Source organism: Phaethon aethereus, assembly GCF_964289735.1.
Source record: "Phaethon aethereus genome assembly, chromosome: 19".
Classification (NCBI taxonomy): Eukaryota; Metazoa; Chordata; class Aves; order Phaethontiformes; family Phaethontidae; genus Phaethon; species Phaethon aethereus.
In genome coordinates, this window is record NC_138595.1 from 7,243,810 (window position 1) to 7,266,846 (window position 23,037).

General features: G+C 45.4%; 1 protein-coding gene across 3 annotated transcripts in view; it reads left to right on the forward strand.

The window, feature by feature from the left end:
- Positions 1-23,037, forward strand: part of AP2B1 (adaptor related protein complex 2 subunit beta 1) — a gene marked incomplete at both ends in the record, with an annotated part of 74,650 nt that overhangs the window by 31,132 nt on the left and 20,481 nt on the right. Inside the window, 6 exons of one of the 3 annotated variants that reach the window (XM_082008432.1) lie at positions 2,838-3,097; positions 7,424-7,616; positions 14,556-14,576; positions 17,998-18,039; positions 19,925-20,071; positions 21,351-21,496. In XM_082008432.1, the coding sequence (XP_081864558.1) occupies positions 2,838-3,097; positions 7,424-7,616; positions 14,556-14,576; positions 17,998-18,039; positions 19,925-20,071; positions 21,351-21,496 (809 nt within the window). The remainder of the gene's footprint in view (positions 1-2,837; positions 3,098-7,423; positions 7,617-14,555; positions 14,577-17,997; positions 18,040-19,924; positions 20,072-21,350; positions 21,497-23,037) is intronic. The other 2 variants (XM_082008433.1, XM_082008434.1) reach the window with 2 other exon arrangements.

The following is a 23,037-nucleotide window of genomic DNA, read 5'->3' on the forward strand; positions in this document are numbered from 1 at the left end:
GAGCTACTCTGTGCCTGTTACCATGCCATGTGGCATCTGCTCTCTCTTTCTTAGCTCTTGCTTCATCCTAATTCCTTCCCTATTCCCCCACCAAATGAAATGTTAGGGACAGGGTAGAGTTATGAAGAAACCAAAATGCTTTCTCCTTGAAGGTGGCTTGCAGTTAAAATACCTGGAGCTGTGACAGAGGCAAAGGGCCTGGCAAAGACTTTGTTCTGTGAACAGCAAAGCTTAAGCAGTGCTATGAAAAAGAACTGAGGTTTGGTTTTTGTTTTCCTTTGTACTTGGATGCTGTCAGCCAGTGTGGCAGCTTTGCTGGAGGCTGTAACAGTGGGTTAAGATCCTGGATTCATTATGCATGAGGTGCTGAGTTATGAGCTCAGATCACTGCAGGCAGGACTGGGCTTCACTCTGGCAGGCAGAAGTGCTGTGATTCTGGAGGACAGAAGTGGAGATGTCCTGGTAGCATGAGTGGGTGAGTCCTCAGCCGATCTTCCTACACTCCCTGGCTGTAATGACTGGGGCAAATGTGTGATGGTGTAGTCCAAAAAGAGCAGCTCCTCTCCAGACCTGCTGTGTCAAGTGATGAAAATAGTCTCCCAGCTGTTCTGAATGGGCTGCAATTGTTTCTAAGCAGAAAACCTGGAGCTGATCATCAGCTGGCCTTTTTGGTCCTCTTTGCTGCAAATAATCATGGCTGTGGACCTCTTAGTACTTAAAACTTCTATTCAACTCTTTGGGGGTGTTGCATTGGTCAGGAGCAAGCAAACTGTGGCCTGCTTTTCTTGCTTCAAAACCTGCCATTTGGCAGGCTCTCAGCTCCTCTTTAGAGAGGGGTGGGCCAAGGGCATGCTCTATCATTTGTCTAAACCAACAGAAGAGAGGTACAAAGTGTTAAAACCCACTGTGCTGAGTCACAAAACACTTAATGGCACCCTAGAAATATAACAGGCGTCTGTTTTTTCTCTGTTTGTCACAAATGTTGATTCAGTCTGTCGTCTTGTATTTTATATGAATAATAAGTCAATGTAGGATAACTGGCTATAAAACACTAGAAAGCCTTATGCTTCAAGGTCTGATTTCTAGGTAGAGATACTGTTTTTCACTTGAGTGGGAGAGTAATTACATGTGTGTTTCTTTCCCCAGCTTAGGTATTGTTGCACTTTGAGTGTCTCATAGGGTATGTCTGCACAGCAAACTGCAGGTGTGATGGTAGCAGGAGCCAGCTTAACCCAGCCAACATTGGTAAAAATAGCAATGAAGCAGCCAGGGATGGGAGGGACACAGATGTGTAGCAGTGATCAATGTCCCTGGCAAGCCTGTAACCTAATGGATGGCACAGAGCATCTCCATTGCTGTTGTCTGTCTGGCATGGTGGGTAACTGAGCTAGTACGGGCTCACTGATATGTACCACAGATGTGCAGACAGAGCCTGGAGAGTGGAGAATTAGAAGAAATGTGGAAAGGGAAGATCTGAGCCTCTTGTTGCAGTAGATATACTCAAGTTTCAAGTCTGTCTGTTTGGCTGTGAGAAGGAACAGTCAGTCTTGAATCTGTACGTGCCTGCAAGTAGATAGGAGCATGTGGTCTTTCCTGTCTGCCCTTGCAAAAGCCCTGCCTGATCTTGAACTGCCTGCTGCAGGCAGGATGCGGAGATCCTTACAAGAATTGTTAAGGATGAAGGGTGTAAAACGTCCACGACTCCACCATCAAACTGAAAAATAGCACTGCAGAGAAATCTATCAGTTGACCCAGACATTGTATCTAGGTCCTTACGAGCAAAATGAGCTTAGCATGCTCAGCCTCATTACAAATAGAGGGTTTGATGTGTGCCTGAGAATGTCTTGAGACTGAGGGCAGAGGGGCAGGTTCTAGCAGGTCAGCAGCAGCATGAATGAGATCACAGAAGAGGAAAAGAAGCGGCATAATGAGGTGTACAATATGTTGCCAGAATTTTACTGGGGGGGGGGGGTGGTGGTGTCAGAAAATTTACCCTGTTGTTCTGCCGATGTGGGGGTTAAAAATCACAGCTGTTGTTTCCCTCAACAGTTCAAACGTGTTGCACTACAACATAAAACCACACCACCTCCCTCTCCCTAGAACATTAGCTGCAGACTATCACCACTCACTTTGCCGCTCTGGGCAGAGCAGTTCAAAAAGGAGGTAAATAATTAGCGCTTCATGCAGAGGCAGAAGTATCTGCAGTAAAACAAGGGTACTATTGATAGCTGGAGAAGTATCCTAACTGTGTATCATTAGCATCTTTCCATACTTCATTAGATATCTAAAAGGCAGGATAAATAAGATCTCTTCTGGTATGAACAACACGGCTTATTAAGATCCATCCTGTAGCAATGCAGAGTCTTTTTGTCCAGCAGTGCCCTTGGGTAAGTCCTATATTTCCAGGAATCTTGGATCATCCTGCTACAATATGCAGTATTGCATGTCTACTCCTAGTATGTGACAAAGACATTTCGACTCGCGTTCTTTTCTCCTCTCTACACCCCCTTGGAGTTCTCCTAATACTTACCGTTACGTGAAGTGGCAGGAGAGTTTGGAAAGCAGTTGATAGTTCTGCGGGTTGGGGCAATTGTGGGATGTAAATCCTGGGCTTTTTGCTCCCTGACCAGCTGAGTAGGAAGCTAGGCATTAATACTAATTTTTTATTTTGAGGTGTTCATCACAACAAGCAGTTTGTAACATCATTCTGAAATCAGTGACTGTCACTACTGGATGGTTGGAGTTTTTTAATCCAGCAGAATCACTGCTAGAAAAATGAAGTTATTACGGGCATTAGTCTGCTTCAGACCTGTGACTGATGTGTTGCTTTGTCTCAGGATTCTGACAACCCAGACCTGCGGGATCGTGGCTACATCTACTGGCGCCTTCTGTCCACGGATCCAGTGACTGCCAAAGAAGTGGTCCTCTCAGAAAAGCCACTTATTTCTGAAGAGACTGATCTGATTGAACCGACTCTGCTAGATGAGTTGATCTGCCATATTGGGTCTCTGGCTTCTGTGTACCACAAACCACCCAACGCTTTTGTGGAGGGGAGCCATGGGATCCACCGCAAACACTTGCCAATTCACCATGGAAGGTAAGCTGAAGCAACTGTGGTGATAATGGGCAGGATTGGTTGTTTCTTTCTAGCAAAGAGTCCAAAAGATGCGAAGATCTCTTATAACACTCTAACGTTTTGGGGGTTTTTTTTATTGATTGTGTAGGGGCTTGCAGGTCATTCAAGGGGCTGTTTCATTGTAGAATTTAATCCTGAATATGTAGTTTGAGTTCCTGGGTCAGAAGATAGAGGAATTACCAAAGTTCTTGTGTGAAGAGAAGCTATGATGTTTTTTCAGAAGACACTGGCTACAGCCCTCTTGACATGAGAGTTTGAATAAAAAGGCAGAAGCTTTAGATAACTGATGCAAGGGCATGCTTCCAGGAGGAGGACGACTATGGTAAAAACAAGCATCTTTCAGAAGGATACACTTCTTTGATTTTTGTAAGAGCTTTTGCTTCAGCAATAGCACAGCTTTACAAGTTTCATTTTTGTAGAATAATACCAGTTTCCTGGAACAGGCAAGTACAGGGATTCTTTGCTGTTGGAAAATGAGATGGGGAAGGACCAGTAAAACTACCTTTCTCACTTGGTGCCTGTAAAGCAAGGGGAGTGTAAAAGCCATCTAAGCCCCACCACTGAAAACTATTTGGTCTTAAAAGAAGGTAGCTAGACTGATATGGTTCTGCCTAGCCTTGGGGCGGAGGGGGGGCAAAATGCTTTGGCTTATTGTCTGGGGCTTTAATGCTTCCCTGTGATCACAGTCCTGGAAGTAGGTTAGACCTGCAAGAGCAGGCAGTACAGTAGTCCTGCGCTGCAGAGGTGTTGCAGTTGAGCCTGTTCCCATGGTTCCTCATTCAGGTAAGCAGTGCTATTTGCAGCAGGAGGCACAGTAACCAGGCTTACCTCTTAATAATATAATAAAAAGTGACATTTAAAGTGCTATTTTTTGCTGTTGCGCTGATAAATCAGTGTGCGATGCTGCTCCTTTTCTATTTTCTGACACTGCTTCTCTGCTATTCTTAGCAACTAGAGCTATTTCTGTAATGACTAGCTTTGGGAAGACGAGTTGTTTTCTCCCTGCCTGTGAAATTAAGTCTGGCTGGATTGACCCAGGACCAGCAAGCACAACTCTACCAGTCAGACAAGAAAAGCTGTGGCCGCTCTCTGCAGCTACCTCTCCTAGTCAAAGATTTGCCTCAATAGCAAAATGAGCTGGGGTGGGGTAGCTTTGGTCTCGAGTGTTACCAGCCTTCCTGTATACTGGTGTTTCAGGTCACTACAAAAGCTAACATTTTAGGGGGTTTTAGTCAGCTCGAGGAATTCAGCTTTTGTATGGAGTGGTCTTTTTTTAGTGTCGTCTTGCATATATTGCATACGTGGCTTGACTCTCGTAGCTAATGCTCAGACAGTCTGCTGCCCTCAAATCTTTTCTGACTATAGCAGTATTGTACATTGCCCTGCTGGTGTTTACTACCGAATTACCCATTACTTCAACATCAAACCTTCAGGCCTCAATCAACGATGGCAAGCTGAGGAGGCCAGAGCTGGGGGAAGGTCTGAAGGGTGCTCAGCAGAGCACGCTGCATACTGATGCACCGCTCTAGCCCACTAGGTAAATTAAAAAAATGAGTGGTGTTACTTAATGGTACACCAGGTTTCTCCGATGTGAGCTCACCTCATAAAGAGGCCCCGTTATTGTGGTTTTCTGCTTTACTGTTAGCAAAAGGACAGTAAAACCTTACAAGCTGATGCCAAGGCCTCTTTGTACCACGTCACAGTACACCAAGCTGCCACTTTCAGCCATGAGAATTATAGTGAGCAGCTCTGCAGGAGCACGGTTGTGGGGAGCCTGAATTTGTGCATCCAGTCTGACTTTACTGATTACTAAGAAATTGGTTTGCCTCTTTCTAGTGCTGAATGTGTGTGAAAACATGCATGAAAATCGGTCAGTTTAAGGCAAGTTAAGGGTGTCCAGTGAAAGATAACCTCCTCACCTAGCTATTTGGAGGCATCTTCATTACTTCTGCACTCTGGTAATGACCATTCTGGTGGCTGACCCATCTGCTAGAATGAGGTTTTACTTCAGATTGCACAGTGAGATAGAGGTGGAAGCATGGAGAAATCCACAATGAATGTGATTTAAGTGAGTCAAGATAGTGTTGCTTTGAGTAGATGGACAGAAGTAGCTACTTGAGTGGTGCTTTTCTGGGTATAAACCTAGGGAGGAGTTAGTTATGGCTGGCAGAATACATTACATTGCATTTTGATGTAGGACAGGTTTCTTTCAGCTCTCAGCTGGTGTGGAGACCCATTGAACAAGCTCATAGATGGCGAGATGTTCCTGCCTCTTCAATGAGACCAAGTGTCATAGAGTTGCAGATGAAGCCTAAAGGTGGGGGAGAAATGTCCTTATTGCTTGGCAGTGTTTGCTCATGTGGTGGCTCCCACCACCCCTGCTCAGCTGTAATGCAGCTGGGAAATTTGAGGAGATGTTTACAGGGCTCCTGGGAGAGGAGGAGACTCTGGCAGGAGTCCCCGTTCCCACACAGGTGGCTGCATGACATTTTTGACTCTGGTTCAGGCTGTGCAACCCTTGTGACACCAACATCTGGGAGCTGCTGGAGGTTGAACTCACAGGAGGGCCACATCTCCAACTCACATGGGCAAACCCAGCTGCTAGCCACTGCCCAAGGCTATAAGGGAGAAAGTTCATATCAAGTCTTTTTGCCCTTTATAACCCACATATTCTTTATTATTTTTTTTTCTTTCAAAGAAAATACAAAGTTGTTTATACAAATGTCTTTAAAGAGGCCCATTCTGTACAGGAAATGGAAGGCTTGGTGTTTTGTTTTTTAATGCCAACTGACTTTGTCCTTTCCTAATTTCTTGTTGGGCTTTGGGGCAACTGCAGTTACACAAGTCCTTGAAGGATTGCTTTATCTCCATCAGTAGAAGGATGAGTAAGTGTTGAAGAGGTGTAGTGTTAAAGGGATTATATGCTGGGAATGAACCAAGTGTGTGCACTGCCGGCTCGTAATGTGCCTCTGCTCATACACGCTGTTCTTCCCCGCTCTCAGGTTGGGGGTGGGAGTGGATCACGGTAACCGCTTGCTCTTCAAAAATGTTTTAGTTAGCTGTTCAGCATACTCACAAGTCTCCCTGCTGAAGGCAGAAGCAGAAAGGACAACTAATATTAGTGCTATTAGGGGTCTAAAGCTTTTAATGCAAAGAAGCTTTCAACCCTTTCTATCGCTGCCTGGTAACTAATTCATTCTGCAGTCCTTATGCTACATCTTTTCCTCTTGGCAGTGAAGTTGGGAGCAGCTTTTTCTCTGTTGCTAAAGCTTTCCCTTCAGTAACTGAATAAGGATGAGGAAGAGGGTCGTGGCTACTCAAAATCAAGTGGTGCAAAAGAGCCCCAGCGTTAAACACCTTGTGAGGATGCTAATTCCCTTAGCATTTGTGTGCAATTACCTGTTGGCTCTATCTGCAGGAATATGAGCTGGAAATAATTTTGTCAGTTACTGCTGGCAACAGAACACAAAACAGATTTTTAGTGATCTAAAATATTAGTGTCTCTGGATTTAAAGAATAAATACATTGTAATGAGATCTCCAGCAGCTACAGTCAATCTTACTTTTTTTTTCTCCTCTTCCTTGTAAAATTCAGTGGCAAGTGAATATAAAAGGTAGCCAGACTGCATATGATGAGAAAGTTTGGAAGCTGTATAATGAGCATTTCTAGACTAGTAATTAGCATGCCTCCTAACTCGGAGAAAAGGGAATTATTGGTAGAAGGGAGGTATCAATTTTAGGTTGAGATCTTTAATTAAGAAAGAGTTGTGGGGCTTGGTGCTGGTCAGTGGTTAATCCAGATGGGGGGGGGTGTGAATTTGCACTGGTTAGAGCAAGAGCTCAAGGGTTATATCAGTGTTAGGTCTCTCAGGAAACCTGGATTTATTTTTTTTCATGTTCACATGTTCTCCAGGCCCAGTGCAGATCATCTCCACAGGTTTCTTCTGAGCTGGGAAAGAATTATTTTCAGTGCTGTAGTACTGTTTTGGAGGGCTCTGTGATTCTCAAGGTGGGCAGATTTCACACCTTGAAGATTCCCTTTTCTGAACTGAAAGCCATGCACGATGCATGGAAAGTCTTTGTGCTCAAAACGTGTATTGAAGAACCACTTGCCATAAGATACTGCCTTGTATGTGGCAGTGGTCAGATCAGCTGCTAGGATAAGATTTTAACTGGTTTCTGGTCAGGAGCCACCTCTTGCTATGTTTCCCCATGCTGGGAATCTGAAGCTGGAGACCAAAGGTGACTAAAGTTTCTCTCTTCTGCTTCTTGTTCCTCCCACCTATAGCACTGATGCAGGCGATAGCCCTGTGGGCACAACAGCCACTACAAACCTGGAGCAGCCGCAGGTCATTCCATCGCAGGGTGACCTTCTGGGTGACCTTCTCAACCTGGACCTGGGACCCCCAGTGAATGTTCCCCAAGTGTCCTCCATGCAGATGGGTGCTGTGGACCTCCTGGGAGGAGGGCTGGACAGCTTGGTAAGTGGCATCCTCTTTAGCTTCACTTGATGTGAAATAAGTGGAGCTGTGCTTGTCTCTGCAAAGCCTTGATCATTTGTGCTTGTAATGCTTGGATCGCTGAGCTCCCAGTGCCGAGTCCTAAAACTCCAAGAGGATTTAACCAGTGCTATTGTACCAACATTCAGTAGGTTTTCGCTGCTATGAAAGAAATGTTGCTGCGTGCTGTAGAATCCCCGTGGTCAGCGGATATATGCTTTTTCTGTCTGTAGGGAAAGAAAAAAAAAAACAAAACCAAAAAGTTGTTTTAAGGATGTAAAGTGTCTCACTGCTTTGTAACAGATTCTGGCTGCCCTTAAAGAGGGCATTTGTTCCACCTGGTTCCCAACCCTATTGAATTTCAGTGCAAAACTCTCAGAGCTGCAGGCCATAGCCCCGTGCCATCCTGTATGTATATTCTCCAGAGTGTGTCATGGTTTAATATCGGTGACATTTTAATTGCGGTTAGGTCAAGGGGAAGCACTCTGCGTTATCCTCCCCGTGCCGCAGCTGCTCACGAGGAGGTATTCTAGTACCAACAGGGTCAGGCTCCAGACTAATCACACGTTTCATCGGCTCTGGGGTGTGAGCTGGGCATGAGCTGCGAGGAGAGAATCACTTAGCAGTGGAGAGGAGCTCGGTGCTGTGGTCTTAAGCTGGCGGCAGCTGGGCAAAGAGAAGTGGTGAATGCAAGCATCAGCCTGGGAAATGTTCCCGTGGGATGGAGCACAGCACACAGATCCCTTACAGCCTGGTGACTTACCTACAGGGGTCAGAAGCAGTGTAGGTATATTTGCACTATGTAACCTAAGAAAGACTACCGCAGTGAACACAGCTGGGTGTTTTTCAGACCTCCAGTGGATTTTTGGGGTTTGACTTGCAGTGAGCTGGGTCGGGTTATCTGTGTGCCCAGCTGAGGTGCGCTTTCAGTTCAGAGTCAAGCTCTGAATAATAATAGAGGTAGGAGGTAGCTGGATGAACCCAAATGCAACAAATCCTTATTTGTCAAAGATACTTTTTTTTTTTAAGCTGCCATAGTCTTAAAGGCAGACATTAAACACATTTCCAGACATTTTCCACATTTCCAGAGCTAACGAACTGGAAACAATCTAACCCTTAATGGCATTGGCACTCATGGAGGTCAGATGTGCTTTGGTCTCTGTGCCATCTAAACAGCAGTTTGCTTATTTATCAGGGAGTCTGCTTCTACACTAGGGAGATACGGGATTAGGGAAATAGTTTAAGCTGGGGTTGCTGGGAGTGCAGACAGTGAGCCCAGAGCAGTGACCTTTGCAGCCTTTGCCCTGCATTGCTAGAGCTGCCACTGAGAAACTGGGATTTTTAGTTGTGCTAAGGCATTGCAGAAAACGGTGCTATCTGTGGCAGCTCAAAATGGTTCGGAGTTAAATTCCTCTGGCCATACTGTCTTCCAGGCCACTGTAGTAATTCTTTGTTTCTTGTTAATGTCAGAGACAAATAAATGGACACAGCAGGAGGACTAAAACTTGGTTTTGAGAAGAGATTTCTCTAGCAGTTGGCTTTAGTAGACTTAATTTAGTGACCTGCTTTGGCAGTAGAGCTGTTAATTGACATGATACTAGACTTTTACTTAATATTTTTCTTAAGCCTTAAGTAAATTCATGGGGCTGTGCAGTGTGATCTAACAAAGTGATCATGTCTGGACAGGGAGTAGCTGTGCTTCAAGGTGCGTGGGCCAGCACTGTCTCAGCTGAGTTAGGGAGAGCACTAAAAAAAATCTGAATGGTGTTTCTTCCCCGCCCCCGAATGCTCTCTAGTGGAATGCTGTTGCATCAAATGTCCTGTCTTCTCCTCATCCCTCGCATGTATAAGTGACTGTTTTCTTGGTAAATCTCTGTATTTCTCTGTCTTTTCCTTCCCTAATAAGCCTAATTAGCATGAGTGAATGTGATCTGTGTCTTTGTTGTTGTGGGCATGTGTTTAACAAGTATGAAGCGGAGTTAACTCTAACCTGGTATTAGCTAAATTGCTAGGCAGTGTCTCTTGGCCGCATGGCTAGCCAAGGGGATTGGCATTTGGATCTTAGGCTAATGTTGAGCCACATTTGTGCAGTGCCAAAAACAGTCTCGAACTGCAGGTATGCAGATGTCTGATTTTTCATACGGTGAGGGGGTGAGATGTGTCCCAAGGGGCCCCCTTGAAGAAGGGCTGAGGTCTTCACCCTTCACCAGGGATGAAAAATGATCGGGAACCAGGGATGGTGGTCACTTGGGCTGCTCGTGCAGTCAATTAGTGGGGTCAGAGACTGAAATAAAATCTTCTTCCTCTGTTCTTCTCAGTGTTCTGTGTATCAGTAGGTGTCCTGGCTGTCAGAATAGCAATCCTTTCCTCTTTCTCCTCCAGATACCTTATACACACAATTTCTGTGTTATATTGCTGCCTGAGTTGTTCTGCTTTTTGAAGTTTCTTTCTCCATTAGTCCCAAATTTTTTTTGGTTGGTTGGTTATTTTAATACATTTTCTTCCCCTGCTTTGTTGGGAAGACTGAGGCTTCCATACCCTTGCATGAAGCATGGAGTGGTGTGAAAAGTCTCTCTCATCCTCAAACAAGACAGAGTTTATATCGCTTTGGACCCTTACACTACAAGGAAGTAACCCTCTTTGGTTGTGAATGTCGAGGCAGCTGTCTTCCTCTGCGTGTGTGCTGCTTTGGTCTTTCTTTTGCCATCCCTCCTGTTGTCTTAAGAGTAAGAAAACTGGAACCAAGCGTGGTTGGGGTCAGATCTAAGGAAGGAATGAGTATGTGTTTTCCCACCAGGACTCTGTCTAGTGTTATTTTTTTTTTTTTAAGGCTCCCAGTGGTGGAGCGTGTATCACCTCTACTGTTGATCCCCATTCTCTGCTCATCACTAGCAGATCCCTTTTGGATCTCGGGTGACCTGAGAGGAGGCAGGGGAATGTGAGATATTCGAATGCAGAATATTCTCCGCATCATGATTCTGGCATTATCTCTCAGCCTGAGCAGGGGATGTAAGGTGATATACTGTCAGAACAGAGCAACCCCAAACCCCACTCCCATTTTCCAGGCAACTGCTTGATATGTAAAAAAGCCTAAATAAGCCTCTCTGTTACATTGGAAGAAAATGGTTTGGGTTGTGGTTGAGTTGATGCATGAAGTAATGGTCTGTTGCTGTGACGGTGAGATTGTGTCGGTGCTGTGAGTGTCTCAAAGGCAGCTGAAGGTCTGGAAAAGGCTGCTGGCAGGTTCTCAGCCAGTTTGTCACATTCACTCAGTGTCATGTGTTGATCCCCTCGGATACTTGTTGCAGCTTTTGTGTATTTGATAATGCCTGCTTTTCTTTGGAAGGGGTGTCTGTCTTCAGAGGGTTGCTCTTGCAGTGAAAGTCCCCACATGAGTAACCCTGAAAGATCAACAGAAGCATTAACTTCCATGGCAAATGTCATTCTGCATTTCCATTTCTTAAACCTTGGGTTTTTTTCTTCCAGGCATTTAAATACAGGCTGCATGATGTAAAACTGGATAAATACCAAATTAATATTGTTTATTTGAGTTTTCCTCAGCACTGCTAGATACTTATCCCCATGACCAGTGAGACTCCAGCTGCTTGACAGGTTAATTTCTTTAGTGAATAACTCTTATTTTATCTCTATAGTGAGTCTAGTAGTTGATGTTAAATATAACATGCATGTTGTGTGTGCACAGATGCTGAGCATGTGTTAACAATTTAAAAAAAAAGTGGGGAGGGGGAGAAAAGGGGCCTTTAGTAAAAAAACAAGATATGCTTTGCTCAAACCGGAGCAGACTCGCTGTATGACTTAGGGAGAGCTGTTCTCTAGTGAACAGATTCAGCACTGAGTTTGCTCTGGGTTGTGCCTCTGTTTGCCACCCTGGGCAGATCTTCTTGTTCTTCTATACTTCGCTTTCTTTCCTGTGAGATGGTGACCAAGCCCACTGTTACAAAGATGTTTGAGATCTCCAGCTCCAAAGCGTAATGATAGCAGTCACTAATGTGGGAGAAGCAAAACTTGCTTGGACAGCAGATTGCAGGATGCAGAGTTGTGCATGCTGGGAGCTGAAGTTCAATGCTTTATCCCCTAAAAGCTCTCTCTAAGTGGCTAAACTTCATGCAGATTATAGGCAGCCCTCCAACTCCTTGTTTACTGTTGATGCAGCGCTTTGTAGGATGTCTATCCATGCTGTAAGGAGCCAGGGTCGTGTTGCCTTTAAACCTTTTTGTGTGTTCATTTGTTCTGAAAATCCATCGGGCATGAGCGCTCAGCGTGAGCTCATGCGTTTAACGGGAGCGGGGCACTGTGGCTGGGAGCCAAGGAGGCTGGCGTTAAACCCGGAGGCAGAGCAGTAAATCTGTAGGAATGGACAGGCTTGGATTGTCTGTTATGTAAGGATTTTATTTAATACTCTAGCTGCTCATCTACAAGAATATTATTGATTCAAGGCTGGCAGCTGGTCAGACTGATTTAAGTCCTGAATTGTAAAGCGGTTCTGATAAACACTGGATATCCATGCTTTTGTGTAATACCTGGACTGGTTTGGGCTGATCCAGTTGGAGCTGTGCCCCTCTATGTAATCAAGATGGATATAGGGGGTCTGAGCCCAGAGGTCTCTTCTGCATGGTTCAGGGCTGTGTCCCACCACTGTGCTTGCTCTGAAGTGTGGTGGAGTGCTGGGACCTGAGCGCTGGCTCGCCCTCTCCTGCGGGGTGTCCTGGACTCCGGGCATCTGTAGGCTTGGCAGCCTGGGAAGAAACACTGGCCCCAGCAGTCCTGAGTGCCTGCGTGATCCAAAAGGCTGCTGAGCAGGGGCTGCTGGTGTCATTCCCTCCCTGTCCAACTGCTTTCACGTGGAGAGTTCAAAGGCTGGCCTCCGTGGACAACACCCTGGCTTGTTGAGGTTGAGTAGGGACTCACCAATGTTTTATCAGAAAAAACTTCTACTAAGCTATTTAATATACTCAGAGTAGGAAGCCTCACGTGGTTGTAGAAGCCTAAAAGCGATGCCCAGTCTGCCCTGGGTGCCAGATGCCTCTCCCAGCTCTGCAGGTAACTTTCCTAAGATTATACACAACAAGTCACTTCATTTACCTTCTCCTGGAACTACAGTGTGAGAGTCTGTGTTACGCCAGCCCCAGCATCCATTTATGCAGTGGATGTGGTGCTTCCCTGGGTTGCTCCTCCAGCCTTCGACAAGGAGCTGTGCACCTCCTTTCATCGAGACTGTTCTGGTTTGATGAGCTACAAAGGACATCTATTAGGATTTCTGACAAAGGGCATGTGTCCATTGCTGGAGCAGTGCTGATGTGGAAAAGGAACTTTTCTGGTGGGTCGCTCCTTCATGTCTGATTTAAGGCTGTTGTTGCTGTAACAGTAATAGGACTGCTAATGCTTTATAAAGCTGCTTTTTTACACTTTAGAAAATGAAAATGGTTAGTACTTAGTTTCATTTGCTGATGGAAATCATTCAGCATGGAAAAGCATTAGCAGTAAGTGCTGCTGAAACTGGTGGCCATGGCACTGGCAGCATTGACCTGTCCTCCACCATCCTTGACGCAGCTGTCCTTGGTTTGGACCATAGCCCTTCTGCTCTGCAAGCCTGGCTTGGCGACGTGAAAACAGACACATAAAATAGGCAGTGAGCAAGATGCTGAATATGCCTGTGTGAGCCACAGTGGAGTCTGCAGTGAGAGATCTACCGTCTGCCAGGAGGTCAGAAGATGCATACCATGAAGTTAAGATGTCTCTGACAGGATTAGCCCAGATAAAGTAGCCTGCTAGCAACTGTGCTCTTGGCATTTCAGTCAGCCCGTTTGCCTGATTCTTGTTCTTGTGTTCCTTGCTGCTGTGTTACTGAATGCATGCTCCTTCAGCTGTGATGCTTAACTCTTGGTTTGGGGTGTGAGGGAGGGAGGAGGCAGCAGTTTCCCCCTGTTATCCCATGAAATCCATGAAACGCATAGCTGCTCTGAAAGCCTTGGCTGTGCTATGGACGCAAGGCAAAGCAGTAGTTGAGCAGTGGTTGTTGCAGCTTCTGTCCCTGGCTCCACCCTCCCTGGTATGTTTTGGAGCTCCAAATGGCTCACATCACGTTGCAGAAGTGATTGTAACCCCTCTGGATCACAGGAACACTTCAGCAGAGTCACTTCATTACAAGCTGCTGTTAAGATGCAAATAAACCCTCTTAATGCTATAACTCCAGCGCTGCTGCACTTCATAAGTCAGCATAACTGCTTACACAGAGCTGAAATTAAAGGACATATGCTCTTCAACTGCAGAGCAGCCGCAACATTGTCCGAGCCAACTAATACAAAGGAAAGATGCCGATGCAGTTTGGGAAGAGGTGCTAGTACTGTTTTTGTTGATATAGGGTCAAGCTCAGCCTCTGCTTTAAACCCATGTGGCTGCTTGAGTGCTGTTGTGGCAGGATGGGTTTGGAGGGAATGAAGAGAATTACTGTTTGAAGAACTTTGTGCATTTCGTGGCCAAGGCTCCCTGTTCATCCCCTGCTCATCTCCTGAAGCTCTTCATCGTGCACAGAGACTTTGTGCTCTTCAGCAAGAAGCAAGCCTGCCAACTTTGGGCTCAGGATCAGGGCTTTGCAGTGCTGCAAGTTTCCAGTCAAAAGTTCCCCTTGGCCATGCTGAGACCAAGTGGCAGCTCTCATCCACCCCACCTTCACAGCAAGCATTTCAGCCTGGGTAGGGCTGGCAGCTGTATTAATGTGGTCCTCTCCTCCGCGGGGCTGTTGTGTGCTCCCATATAAGGCAGGTTCTCGTTGTCCTTCCCGCCCGTGAGATGAATGGAAACGGTTAACTAGAGCTGCCAGCCCTGGGGAATTGGTTCGGCAGCACTTCATGCCTGACTAATATCTGCTGCTTCCCTTCTGCGCTCTGCCTGTCACTCCAGATGGGAGAGGACACTCTGTGGGTAATTGGTTCCTGTTCCCTCTGTCTTCCTTCCCTCTTACTCACACACATCGCTGTTACAGTCTCTTCCATCATTTGAGTTTGGAATAAAGTTAGATCTTGGGCATCTTGCAGGAGGATTGGGTAAACCAGACCTGTAGTTTCTGAATGGGGAAAAGCGTTGGTGATACGGGAGGGTGACAGGCAAGAAAAATGGAGGAAGGGACTTCTGTGCTGCTACAATGGGTAGTGTGCCCCGGATCTGGTGTGGAACCGATTGTATTAGTTCTTTATTAACTTTTCTCCCCTTTAATTTCTGTCGAGGTATGTTATGTTGCCACTTCTCTTTTCACTATACAGGCAGAGCCAGCTCTGCCTGTAGGGACCTGGTGAAGCCGCCAGCTCCTCGGAGCTTGCACGGCGGCTCTGTAGTACGCATCTGCAGTGCTTGGTCCCGAGCGGAGGAGCCAAGAGAGTGGCAAGCTGCTTTGTGCAGATGCCCCGCTTTACTCATGGGAGGCTTCAGGAGGAGCAGGCCAGAGCTTCCCGGGATTGGAAAGAGATCTTTTCTACCATGTAGCAGAGATGATGGGTGCAATCTAGAAATGTAAGGAGGCTCATGGTAAATTCTCTGAGGCAGTGAGGTTTTTTCCTCTGCCTTGTAGGGGGTGAGAGCTGGAGTTTTGACTCGAGTAATAAATCCAAATTCTACTTTTCCTCCAAGGCCAGACAGCTAGGGAAAATGGAAGACTTGCAGATAGCTTGAGGAACCCCAATATGTCACTCCTTTCTTCCTTCAGTGCATGCAGATACCAATGTATGGGTTTCTTCGAGGTTGGATTCCTAGCCTGCAGCCTCTTATGATGAGTGTAGTAGGAAATGGTAGAATAGTTAACATCTGGCTTGATTATGCAGAATTATTCAGTCATTTCCATAATACCCTTTGTAAAATGCTTGCTGCTTGATAAACCAGTCTTTCTTCTGCTTCAGACAACATTACCAGAAATCCTCCGTGCGTACAATAATATCGGAAATGAACCCAGTTCTTTACCTTTTTTTCTTTTCCTCTGGACTTTACTGCCTGTTAGTATAAAGTGTGAAGTTCATCTGCATGCAAGACTATGAATAGGGATGAGGTGCACTAGTTGCATTTATTACTCCTCGGTGAGCCAGTAACAAGATGTAAATGATCTGATATATTAATCTAAAACATGGCTTGTTTTAAAGAGCAGCCTATAGAACAAAACTCTGCTCTGCCAGGCTGTTTCAGTGGGGGAGACCTGACAGTGTAATAAGCCCTATTTTATAAGCTCAATATTAATTGGATTTGCATTCTCTGGCTGGCTTCCTTTGGTCTGTGACTGGTCCTCCTTTTGACTTTGGAATCACTTCTATGTGTTAACTCTTAAGTAAGCTAAGAAAAACTGGACTTGCATACTGCTCTGCTGTGGGCAGCAAGAAGATGGGTTGCTGTATGAAGAGGTGGCTCATATAGATGATGAGGGACCTCCTATAAAGTTCTGCTGTGACCTCAAGTAGGGATAAACTGAATCTGACACAGGGAAAAAGCTCTTAAGGCTTCTTAAACACAAATTGTGTGTGATTTGTACTTCTCTAACACCTACTTATACTAGCTAATACTGCATCAGGTGGCTCCTGTGAGGACTAGGGGAAGGAGAGATGCCAGGGGATAGAAGGGATCCAGAGCAGCACAGGGATTTGTCAAGTTTTACAGGTTTTTTGGTGGCTAGTTATCACGTAGTAAGTCACTGCCTTGCAACTTCACTGCTCTTCTCAAGTAATTTTATCCTTTTTATCTGTGCTCTGAGGGAGAGAAGTATGAAGCTTTATGGTATCTCTTGACCAGCATAAAATACATTTGCCATGAGACCTCCCAGGGAACGGGCTAGCGGGGACCAGAACAGAGTTGAATTTCTAGGTCTTTTGTGCAGAGGGAAAAGGTTGGAGCCTTTTTGGCACTCCTGGAGGCTTCTGCTTTAGCTGTATGGTATGTTTTTTCCAGTATCTTAACACATCACTGTGTATTTGAACAACATACGTAGAGCCTTTGTTGACCCAGTTTGTAAAATGCTCTTTTAAAGCAAACAAACTCCCCAAACCCTAAAGAAATGGAAAAGCAAAGGCACCTATAGGGTGAGCTGTGCTATTCTGGCATGGCAGTCCAGCCTTTTCCCCATGGGGCTGGCTCCTACCTCGCCCCTGCCCATACTTCATCCTCCATGCATGTTGTTGGGGCATGATCCTTGTCTGAATGGGACACACAGAAACCCTGCGCTAGGCAAAAAACTGCCATGGTTTTCTCAACAAAAGCCTAGGACACAGATAAGCCTGGAGATGTCTCTGTAGTGAATAACCACTGCAGATCTGTGCTTGTTTCCTCCTGGCTATCAGTCATCTGTCGAGTGCTTTATAAATATTCACAGGAGTGATGTTGTACTCGCAAACAGCACTTGTAGCCAGTTTTGGAGTCTGTCCTGATCACTGAATTCTCTCGTGTGTAGAATGGTGTGGATGTTTAAAAAACAAGTTTTATCACGAAGAAAGTGGTCTGGATGCTTTGTACAGGGAGCTCATGGTAGGACAGCTTCTAGGTGGGCTGCAGGAGGGTTTGGCAGAAGGGCTCCAGGGAGGATTTGGAGTTTATGGGGTGTTGCGTGGGTGGTACGCAGTGGCTATTTCAGTCCCTTCAAACTGTAGCTGTGTAGCTTGGCAGAGATCGGTATTGAAGTATCCTAGTGCACCGTAAGGTCTCTTTACTATTTGAGTGGCCCGTTAGATCATGAAGCTGGTTTTGTCCCCTCTAAGGAAGGGGACCATCTTCAAAGGGAAGAAAAAGCCCACCTGTCTGAGCTGTTGTAATAGCCAGCATGTATCCCGTTCTCTTTTTCCCTTGTTACTGAAAAGAGCCGCATGTCAGAGGAACGTAGCCAAGATGCATTGTGTTCTCCTGTCGTTCATAGCTCTTCCCTAGAAAACTAAAGCTTTTGGGAAGTGAGCTTCCTGTCAGTTTTATTTTTATACCATTTCACAGTTACCCCACTGGGTTTTGTGGAGCTGCTCAGGACTGCTGGCAGCCAACGTGGTGGGTTGAAGGGAAAGCACTGGTGCATGAAACATGAAGAATTGCGCAGAGTTTGTGGTGCAGATGACAGAGGGATGAGTTTCTGTTCTTATTAACCTGCAAAATGCTCCTGTCCGCAGTAGGTGTGTGGGGTAGTTCTCTAAATAGCTCTGTTCATGCAACAGCAAAAAAAAGCCCCTCTGTTCCCTGTGCTTTCCCATCATTGCGTTTCTGTCTGTCCTGTACGCAGCAAGCGAGATGTACTCGCAGCAGTGCGGTCAACTGAGCTCCGCTCTGGCCATCTGACACTTGGCTTAAATGAACTCGGTCTTTCTCTCCTCTCTCTCCTTCTCTCTTTCAGCTTGGCAGTGACCTTGGCGGGGGCATTGGAGGAAGCCCGGCAGTAAGTGCCATTCCATTTTTTTTCTCCAATTTGAAAAGCTGCTCAGAGCTCACGGTTTTTAAATACAACCTCACCCATTATGTGCTGCAAAATGCTTAAATCCCTTGAAGACGTTTGAAAATGGACAACTGCAACCCAAATGCACAGGTCCCAACCTGCGTTGCTTTGAGTCCAGCTGTCACCTGGGCCTCCCTAAGAGCAGCCAGGGCTAGAGCTCTTGACTCTATCTGATTAGCTCTTCTTAGAGCTTTTAGTTTGAGCACCAGCATTAACATTGGCAATACCCCAGTCCTTGTGCAACTGCTTTGGCGGCTGAAAGACCAAGGATGCTTACCACTCTACTCACAAAACCTGTTCCGTTGTAACCCTAACCCAGTGTTACCATGGGCTTGTCTGCACTCGGTGCTTTTCTCTTCCCAAACACCATGTAAGATTTTCCATGGACATCAGGATCAGGTGCTCTGAGCTTTCCTACTACGTATGGTCAGGGTTGAACTCTACCTGCCACCAGCCTCCTTCGCTGTGCCTGTGCTTTGTGAGTGTCCTAGTGCCTAGAGCACTTGCTCAGGACATGGGAGACTTTCAGGCTGCTTCCAAAGCACTCGGCTTCAAATGCATACCAGCTTCTTCCAGGAGAGCATGGGAAAAGGATGCAAGATGACTTGGAGATGCAGTGGGCAGGAGGGAGTGTGCCTCCAACCCACACCCAAAAGCAGTCTTCTGGAGAAGGCTCTAGTCCTTCTTCCCAGGACTGTGTAGCCAGTAATTCAGTGAGGAAAGAATACTCAGTTCTGGAGTGAGGGCTTTTCAGAGACCCTTGTTATGGCTGCAGGAATTCTCTCTCCTCCTTTCCCTGTGAATCTTGCATTCCTTTCTAACTTCAGCATGAGGGCAGAGGAGAGCCAGTGGTACAGTATACCTGTAGCCCCCAGCAGAACACACCGGGACGTGGGAGATACTTACTCTGCAGAGATCACACCTACAAAGCCAGGTCTCTGCCTTCCTGGGCCAGCATAAACCCACCAAGCAGTTCTGTAAAACCACCAGTCCTCCCTGTCCAAAGAGTTGATTGAAACACCACAACTCAGGTGGGTTCCTGAACACAGAACAGCAGTGAGACTTCAGACCTGGACCAGTCATCAGTATTTCCTATTGCCTGCCTTAGTCATTCTGCCTGTTTCTGGGCTGCCGACTGTGGTGAATCCTATTCTCAAGCATGTAATTCTTCCTGCTCACAGTAAAGAAGAGAACTTGGGAGCCTAACTTGGCGGAGCTGGGCACCTAAAGGTTAATATTCCAGGTTTGGTGCCCTTGTTTTAAGTTCTGAGAGGGAAGGATTGCCCTTGTTGCAGAAAGGTTGTCCTCTGCCAGGCAGAGACAACTAGTTCTGTTTCATGTAATGAACTTTTTGGACCATAGTGCTGAGAATGCAGAGCTCTGGCTTTGGGTGGGAGTACGCAATATGGTCATGACTCCCTTGCTATCTCTGGATATGTGAAATCTTGCAGATTCTTAAAGACTGTCCTAGTTGGGGGAAGATTTGAAGCATTTCTTCTTTTCCCTGAGTTTATGTAGGGTAGATCCACAAAGCATATTGTCTTTATGAGGAGAGGTGGAGAAGAAAGATGCCTCTACAGTGGGAATAGGTAACTGGAGCTGTAAAAAATGATGTGAAAGCTATTGCATGGTTGAGGTGACAGCCGAGTGTAGGGATTAGTTGCCAAGAGCTTTGGAATTCAAATGCATTATTTAGCACTATTGATAATTCAGTGAGGAAGCTGCAAACGGCTTTAAAATATTTAGGATATTGCCTGAGTTCATACTTTATTTAATAAGTAGTGTTCTTCATATGTGATGTTATCAGTGCCTGTTCTTACTCCTCCAGGTGGGGCAGACCTACATTCCCTCTTCCGTGCCAGCCACCTTTGCCCCTTCACCCACCCCAGCAGTGGTGAGCAGTGGACTCAACGATCTCTTCGAGCTCTCGTCTGGTATAGGAATGGCTCCTGGAGGATATGTGGCTCCAAAGTCTGTACGTAAGAAAAAAGAACGTCCTCAGTATGCTGCCTTACCTTAGGCTGCAAGAAGTCTGAGGTTGCTTGCTTGTCCCCTTTATTGTGGGTCTCTGGTGCTATCAGGGCACCTTAGTTCAACTCAGTCCCATTACGGATGCCCTGTTTTTTTTCCCAGGCAGAGTAACAGTGTGTTGGAGACCATGTTAGTTGTTAGTTACAGACTTCTGCGTTTTTAGCTGTTCCCTTATTTTGCCTGTAACAATATTACTCTAAAGAATGGCTTATATAAGATATGAGAATTTCAATTTTGTGAGAGCAGTTTTCCTGGAGACTTACTTCTTAGCAAGTTTCCCCAGGAAACTGAGGACAGGATACAATTTGCTACAACTTTCATAGAAGATTCGTTTATTTGGAGGAATCCAATGTGACAGTGAAGATAAAATCATGTGATTGGGATGAGCATGCCGCAGTGTAATGCGGATAAATGCTCTGTTAGTGACAGAGATCGTGGATGCACTGGCTGAAGCATGCTTAGTCTGAAGGGTTTGTGAGATGCAGAACATGGTTCTGGGAACAGGCTGTGGAGCAGCCACAGGGAACTCAGGGTTAGCCTTTCATGCCTGAAAGGGAATAAACAAAAATTAGCACTCTTATTAAATAGTCAATGGATGAATAAACTAAAGTCCTCCTCTGAAATCTAGGATCTCAAGGTGCTGCAGAGCATTCTCGAAGCTTTTGGTCCTTAGCTGCTTGCAAGTATTACACCATATATTAGACAAGGTACAAAAGAACCCAGTGATTTTGAGCTAAGTACTTCATTTTGCGCCACTCAAATTTGCATCTGGTTTTCTCCCACAAAGATGATTTGGGAATCCAGAACCTGAAGAGCTAATAGTATCAGCCCTGTGATTTTATTTGGTTCAAACTTTAGTATTGTCCTGCCTCTAATAGCCAAACAGATCCCTGGAGAAGCCTGTCCATCAGCAGACTTGGTAAGTCCCGCGTTAGTGTGATGGACACGAGCTTTCGCTGTTTCTTGTGCACACTAATGTTATAGTATAATTGAATTCTTACATGCGTGCTGTGAACACGGATTAGGAGCAGCAAGCTTGTTTCTCATTGGTGAGCTTGATCCTTTCGTATCTTCCCTGTAGTGTTTCTTTAGCATTTGTGGGCTAAATGTGCCAACGTAGCTGGATTTCTGAACTCTGGACTTTTCTAGTGTTCGGAAAACTGCGCTTGTTTGTTACCTTCAGGCCAGACTTCTCATGCTGAATGACATCTCCTGTGTTCCAGGTTTGGTTGCCTGCGGTGAAGGCTAAAGGATTGGAGATCTCAGGCACGTTCAGTCACAGGCAGGGACACATCTACATGGAGATGAACTTTACCAATAAGGCTTTGCAGCACATGACTGACTTTGCCATTCAGTTCAATAAGAACAGGTAAGAAATCAATACACTTTGTCCACTACATTAGAAAGATTGTATGCTCCTATGAAAGGAGTCTGCGTCTACACTGCTAGATATCAGGAGGACTTTTATGTAAGTATGTAATGCAGTTGTGGAAACAGCTGGATGATACAGCCCGAACTCTCCATCACACCACAGTTGTGTGAAAGGGCTGAAAATACAGACTGATAAATCTGTGAGGAAACAGGCAGCAGACGGTCCTGTTGTTCTCCTAGCTCTGAAACAGCATCTGCCCCATTTAATCTTTGCAGAGTTTTAAAGCAGCCTCATGAGTTGTTAGGCAGGTTAGTGGTTTTATAGCCAGTAAGTGCCCTGAGGAAAGCAAAAGCATAAACAGTCAAGAATTTGAGCTGCACAAGTATCAATCTGTTAATGCCTCTACCTCCTGACTTAATTGCTGTGCTGCCCCTCAGACTGTCTGGAAGTACATCTCATTAATAAAGCTATTTGTCAATGAACAAGTTGCAAGGTAAAAGCCTATGGCACGTGTTTTCCCTGTAATTGGCAGCAGAACAATTTTGTCAGAAGGAGCAGCCACTTGAATGGTTAGAGCATACAGATTTTTCTCAGAAACCATCTCAGCCAAAAGACATGATATGGCAGTACAGCCACGGTGTCTTCCCACAAATACCCTTCTCAGTCAGAGAGCTTATCCTGTGGTTTGCTATATGTTATCTTGAGCAAGGACCAGGCTAGTTCTTATCAAGACTGTGAAGAATATTGTGACTGAAATGATCCCCATATTTCTTCATATCCCTTCACTGAAAAAGGGTTCTCTATACTAAAGATCCACTGAAACCATCACTGTTAGCCTTGCAAATTTGGCATTTCTTGGGACGAATAATATTTACTTACAAAAGACATTATGCTAAGTAAGTCTTAGTGAATGTTCTCCCTGGACTGCTATATTTTCTGTAGAGCTTTGCTGAGCTGCTATATGCAAATGCTTCATGCAAATTGGCCTGGAGAAAAGCCATGTTGCTTGTGATTTTTTTCCCCCATACATCAAGCTGTGTTCTAGCCACACCTACATGGTACTTCTCAAGGATGTAAGAAGTTTAAATACTGTACTGTAAAACAGCAGTTTCTCCTTTTGCAGCATATCGGCACACGCTCCGTATACAATCTACTACTATTTACTCTTTTACAAATACTGTTTTCCTGTCACTCTTTTCCACTGTGGCTGGTGCATTGGAAAGAGCTGCAGTGGGCTGGCTCTTTAGCTTTAAATATTAAGGTTTGTGATTGGAAGCTTCTATTGCTTTTCCCCCTCTCCTGCTGCTACTAATCACATTCAGTGCAGTCTTGGGATAAAGCATATTTTTAAAAAAAAAAAAAAAAAAGGAAAGAAAACTAGAGCTCTAGTGTGCTGTAATACCACAGCCACTTAGTGGCAAAATGCAACTTTCTTTTCCCTCTGAGTCTTAAGGGAAAACACTAGGGTTTATGTTCCCCAAGGTGAATGGCTGCAGAAGGTAAATGATATGGCTAGGCCCTTTCTGAGAATATTTTTA